A 6,268-nucleotide genomic window follows, 5' to 3' on the forward strand; every position below is an offset into this window, starting at 1 on the left:
TAGAAATGGAATCACTAGAGGGATTGTTTTGATACTCAATTTCGAGTTTAAAATCATTGGTTGAATAAACCAATTTCGATCCAAATCGACCATAGTAATATACCTATCCAGGCTATTTCAGAATGACTGATTATAAGGCTTTTGTGATTGATTTGATCCATTTCGATTTTGGTCACTTTGATCTAGACTTTATCTAGTATTAGGCCAAATTGAAATCAATATTCAATTTCAATTTAGATCGATTCGGTTTTTATTGAGTTGACTTAATGGCCTCTTGTAGGTAATATGTTCTTTTTTAGTAATTTTCTTAAGTTGTTATATGGTCTTTTATGGTTTCGATTCTCTTGATCTGGTCCAATTCAATTTTTTACCGATTCGATAAAAACTCAAATTGATAAAGGTTCGTTTCACGTTTCTCTTGATTAGTCCAACTTGCTTAGACTGAAAATGGACACCCTTACTCAAAGCAATAGACCTAATCACCCAACGGTTAGTATAATTTTTTATTTTTTATTTTTTTTTTCAATCCCATGTTGAACTTTAGGGAGACAAGGAATTGAGATTTGAGATTCCAAACGTAGTGATGAGTCTATTTGAGGATAAAATTATATTTCTACCATTTTTAAACACTTTGTCATAAAAAGTGGTGCAGAAGCTTTTAAGTTTTTATTGTGAATAAAAAGACATGAAATTACTTTTTGAATCTTCTTGAACCAATCATTTCTTTCACAGAATAAGACTTTTTTGGTAACTAAAAATGGGTTACAAGCCTTTTGTAACCTACCTAGGTTACAACTAGACAAACCTGATAATGAATACCCAGGATCACCTCCTGAAAACAATGTTTCAATTGATTATTTCCATATAGCCACAGACCTGAAGCAGTGGAGAATCACCATGGTGCATTCTACTCTCCCTCCTTTCTCTCTCATAAGAAAGATAGACATTCCATGTCAAGTATGCATTTATAGGAAAATATTATACTCTTTTCTACGGCTTTGCCATCATTAGAAGGAACTAACTCGTCAAATGTTTGAAATCATCCAAATAATAAAGTTTTCTGCAATTCAAGTCTCTTACATGCGTGTCACATCAAACTATTTGTCTTTAAATCCAAAACTAAGAAGGGAGAGGGAGACAAACAAAGAAAACCACACCAAACAACATTTTATTCTGGTACTAACATTACGGACATAATAAGACTTATTTTTATCTTTCAAAATTTGAAATATACTAGAACCTTAAGCCCTTCTTCTCTTTAGTTGCTCTGGTTGTCCTTCTTACTTTCACCTGTAAATGCATAGAAAAGCATATCATATCTCCTTCATTTTTATTGGTTAAAAAATAGTTGTGAGGAAAATAACATAGTTTTTAGGGAGAGGGTTTCTCACGCTATCAGTGTGGGGAAGACTCTGCGTAATACGTTAATGAGTGTCTTGAAAAAGGTATCATTCACACGTGACCCACATATTCAGAATAAGAGAATAAATAATAAAATAATTCATGTGAGATAGAAATTACACTTTGGGTTTGTGAATGAGTTTGTTGAGCCAGTTCTAACGTGACCTACACCAACACGGTAGATTTTGCAAGAGGGTTGAATGAGAATTAAAACATTATCCAAACAAAAACCAAGATGTTATACTACAAAGCCAATTCAACTTGGTTTTGCAACCTGCACCTAATTTAAAATTGGAACTTTGGCCCGGCCTATGGTTGAGGTTACATTACCAACAATTCCAGCACACCTAACATGAAAAAATTTTACTACTAAATTGCAGGTGCCAAAATAGAATCTCGCTCCTATTATTTGAAAAATGCTAAAACTAAGAGGTTATTTATGATACCATATGACAAGGAGATTATTTTATTTTGATACATGCGATTATGGGTAGCATGAAATTTCCTGCTACCCACACATTGTGCTGAACACATATGTAGAGATAGATCATACCTTAACCTACTCGACCCCAAAAAAAGTTGGCTCATGCAAGATATACCAGGACCTTTTGGATACATAATAATAGGCCCAAGTCAGCCTCAATTTGGGTTAGGAAAATGATGAATTTTAGATCAGTCTTGGCCAGGCCTGAACTGATACAAATCATTGTTGAGCCCAAATTTATCATGGGTCGGTCCAAGTTGCAACTCCATCACCTAGAGAGGATCCTTAGTTATGCATCCCTGTCCATTATTTGAACATAGGAGCTGGGTGTACCTGTATACATTTGTATCCTTTGTTGATCACTGGTTTCTGGAACAGCTTTCTTGGCATTCATCTCTAGATCTGTATCACTTAGTTCTTTGTGAATTTTCCTTTCCCGGTAGATGCAGTACAGCACAAGTTGGAAGAGACTTAAGAGCACACCCAATAGATTTGGGATCTGCACAGAACATTTGAGTATTTTTGGCTTAGAAACTAAGAAGTTCAATAGCTTAAGAAGAAAATCATGTCGATCAGTTAATTAATTTTGTACAAACATAATTTACCGCAATGAAAAGATCATGACCCAATAGTCCATATGGCCCCCAGAGTGAACTGTTGAGTAATGAGAACAAGGATAAATAGAATGGCATGAATTCCACGCTCTTTGTCTGCACCACTTGTTTCTGCAATTGTAGATTCAAGTCATGCGTTATTTGAGAGAGAGAGAGAGAGAGAGAGAGTATTGACAACTAACTAGCTAGCTAGTTTTAGTAATAACAAAGTTTCAAAATTTCCTTACTAAGCCCCATTCAATTCTGAGAGGTCGTAAATTTTCCACTAGTAGAATACTTGGAATTTCAGAACATTAGTCAAAGTCGCATGTAGATACCTAGAGAAGTAGCCATCTTCTATTATGGAATATGATAGATGGTAAGCCACTATTAATTAATAAACTTAAGGGTTAAAGCTTATCTAATTTGGAGCTCTATGTTACCATGTCAAAACTCTACAATAATGAGAGAGAGAGAGAGAGAGAATATTAGTTTAACCCCAAGGGGTAGTCGAGTTGGCAAGGGACCTTCGCCTCAGGAAGCATGTGGTTTTGATTCAACTCCTCTTACCTCCTTAGGGCCACTCACAGGGGGTGTTTAATGCTCTTCACTACTTTCAGTGAAAATTGAATGGTTCTCATTCAACCCTGGTATGATTCGATCCATGCAGTTGTGGGGTCAGTATGGACCTACAGGACTAGTCAGGCCAAAGGCCTGGATACCCATAGGTAGCAAGAGAGAGAGAGAGAGAGAGAGAGAGAGAGAGAGAGAGAGAGAGAGAGAGAGAGAGAGAGAGAGAACAGACCACAACAATCAATGGAGAACCATACATCCCTGTATTAACCATTAGTCCAATGCTCCCTACGAAAAGCTTCCGGTGATGGTGATCATGCCATTCAAATGTGGAGACTAATGTGGTGATGGAGATAATTATGATCACAGTCACCACCATCAAAATAACCATTCTCTGCACTTTGAAATAAATAGATAAGTGGGATTGTTGGAGAATAGAACCTCTTATATTTTTGCCAGAAGTAGAATAGAATTGAGAATATTAAGTGGGAGTCTAACAATTGGAGGAGCTTGCCTTTCTCCTTGGAGAAGAAAACCAAATATAAATGAGAATGAAGGTGGACTGAAGAAGTATCCCTACACCAGAAATAGTGACTACTGTGATATTTTCCCATTTGTAGCTCACAATAGGCAACCCATACCAAAAGTACAGAAGAACTGTACATAAAGTAACAATGTAAGGGACACAGGAAAATTCCTCAGTGCTTTTCTTCCCTATGACCCTTTTAAAAGTTAATCTGTGAACAAGAAAAGAAAAATGTATTAATTTATAAGATACAGAATCAATAATAACAACAAATGAGGTCGGTTACATGGATCCGTGCAAAACAATATAAGAGAATGGAAAATCAAATAAAAGTAAAATTGGAAGTCGAAACCAGTCTTTAATTACATGGGTGATGAATAAAGTAGCACAGAAGTGACATTTCCTGCAAAACATATAGTATTGCATATTTCATGCATTAGTATATGGTTCTAATAAGCTGGTCAATATGGCCACAGGTTCACAAAATAAACAAAGAAGGTATATACCTGCAATGCCTAGTGCCAATCTTATTTTATCTTCCATTCTTCCACTCTCACTATAATGACCTGAATGGCAACAAGTGTGTGGAAGGAACTAGGAGAGGATGCACGAAGTTTCATATCCTCATTGCTCCTCTTAGGGGTATATATAGTGCTGGGTTCAATATGTATCTAATGGAGTTGCCCTGGTTTTATTTAAAAATTGGCTTTTTTTTCTTTTTTTCTTTTCCACAGGTGATATCAATTCTGTTGTTATTTTTTTCAATGTACCCTCCAACATGGTTTGGTTGGGCCTAATTGGTCCCCCTACTTTTGTATCTCTCCCTGTGACCTACCTATTTAAGAAATCGGTCCTTATAAGGTAGACCTGATTTCATCTATAAACAATCAGTCGAATATCGGTCTTTAATCTGGATAAACTGACCTTAGAGAAGTTTTAAATTGACTAATAAGCCATCCATCCATCTCTAAAAGGACTCGTACGGAGTTGGTATCTTAGAGTTGTCCTTGTCAGGCAACCATCAAGCTACACCCTTTCATCGGAGAACGACTGAATAATATTAGGTCCAAGCTTGAGCCGAGCACATTTATATCAGATCATGTATTTGCCAGTTTGTGTTTGATCTTTTTGAAATATTTGATTTTTTTTTTTTAAATTGTTTTTCCCTTGGTCCATACAATTCCACTGATATAGATCGGTGGCTAGTGATATCGATATGAATCTCCTATACAGGGATCCGATACCTCAAGACCATGGACTCCAATTCCCTTGATAGTTGTTTTTTTTTTCCGCACACAGTTTGCTGCAAAATTGATTCTTCTTCTTTCCACAAAACACAAAATTTTCATTCTTCTTCTTAGACACAGGTCGTCCTTTCGAAGAAGCCCTTCTGTTTTGTACCCATTTCAGTGAAATGCGGATCATGCCCGCGTCAAACCTTTGACATTTCCTAAAGTCAAGAATCACGTTTAGTGGAAACCAATGTTTAAGAAAAAAACGTTTTCCTTCCTTTTAATTGGACGATGGGGGGTTCCAGTTAGGTGTTTTTCTCGTTCTTGATGCCGCTCCAGACGCCATTGATTTTTTATGATTAATAATGACAATGATATCAAGGGTTACCTAATTAGGTCTAAAAGAGTTGGTTTAGAACAAAAAAGCTCTAACTAGAATTATTTTATTTAGTAGAAATTGTTGAAGAAGAACAAAACCCTTAAATCTGAAAATAAAGAAACGGTTGACATATTCAAGATAATTACGTATTCACAAAATATATACTATCTTAATTCATCCCACTAATGTCATAAAAAAATTTTTCTTAATTAGGACGGTGGGGGAGTTATAAGTTGTTTTCCATCCTAGATGCTTCCTAAGACTCCGTTTTGCACCTACCTTTCGAAATGTTGATAATAGAAACTCATCAAATAATGGAGCAAGTTCATACTCTTGGGTTACATGGTGGAGCTGACGGGATGAGGGGAACTAAGAATTTTTCATGATTAATGAGAATATCACATGTTGCTAAGTATTTGGTTTAGACTTAAAAAATAAAAAACACCTTCAAACAAGCAAACACAATGTTTTTTTTGTTTACTATCGAGAAATCCCTCAAACTTGCTCGGTTTTACTGTTCAAGCTCAAGGGTAAACCCCAATTACATGTAGCCACACCTAACCCGTGTAACAGATTAGTCAACGAGAAGATTCGAGATGGAGACATCATTTAACACATGGAGCTACAGCCGGGTGTCACCAAAAAAAAAAATCCAAACAATTCTAGAAACTTTTAAATATAAATTCTTGACAATAAAATTCATAATGTTCATGTATTCAATGTTAGTTATGAGTTTTTTTTTTTTTTTTTTTTTTTGCTGCAAAGTTGATAACTCTTTGTGTAGCTTTCTTTCTAATGATTACCTAGTAAATGTCTCCAACCATGTTTGGTAGAAACCATTGTTTTTGAAAAAGAGATTTTTCATTGACATCCCTCAAAGAGTCAAATAATTTGTAAACTTACTTTTTTTGTCCTTTAGTATTACATACACATTTTTTAATGAGGGTAGATATTGTCATTACACATGTGTACTCTAACTATGTGCATGATAATAATACATTTTGGTTAATTATATGATGATATGTTACTTTCAAATTATTTTTGAAAACCCATTAATACACCTAACTTAAAAGACTTTTG

The 6,268-nt window shown here is 35.3% G+C and overlaps 1 protein-coding gene across 1 annotated transcript; it reads right to left on the reverse strand.

Moving 5' to 3' along the window:
* Positions 1-2,174: 2,174 nt before the first annotated feature.
* Positions 2,175-4,120, reverse strand: LOC122063921 (bidirectional sugar transporter SWEET3b-like). Its single transcript, XM_042627602.1, has 6 exons — positions 4,084-4,120; positions 3,944-3,980; positions 3,566-3,788; positions 3,284-3,445; positions 2,491-2,610; positions 2,175-2,384 (listed from the first exon to the last, which is right to left on the reverse strand). The coding sequence occupies exons 1-6, from the start codon at positions 4,118-4,120 to the stop codon at positions 2,175-2,177; spliced, it is 789 nt and encodes a 262-aa protein (XP_042483536.1).
* Between the last annotated feature and the right edge of the window lie 2,148 nt (positions 4,121-6,268).

Source organism: Macadamia integrifolia, unplaced genomic scaffold (genome assembly GCF_013358625.1).
Source record: "Macadamia integrifolia cultivar HAES 741 unplaced genomic scaffold, SCU_Mint_v3 scaffold1493, whole genome shotgun sequence".
Taxonomy (NCBI): domain Eukaryota; kingdom Viridiplantae; phylum Streptophyta; class Magnoliopsida; order Proteales; family Proteaceae; genus Macadamia; species Macadamia integrifolia.

Bases quoted from the DNA above. Each gene is read 5' to 3' on its own strand.
- LOC122063921 (XM_042627602.1), bottom strand. From the start codon at position 4,120: ATGGAAGATAAAATAAGATTGGCACTAGGCATTGCAG. The intron at 3,981-4,083 runs GTATATACCTTC...TATGTTTTGCAG, and splicing joins ATTGGCACTAGGCATTGCAG to GAAATGTCACTTCTGTGCTA. The intron at 3,446-3,565 runs GCAAGCTCCTCC...TTCAAAGTGCAG, and splicing joins TTTCTTCTCCAAGGAGAAAG to AGAATGGTTATTTTGATGGT.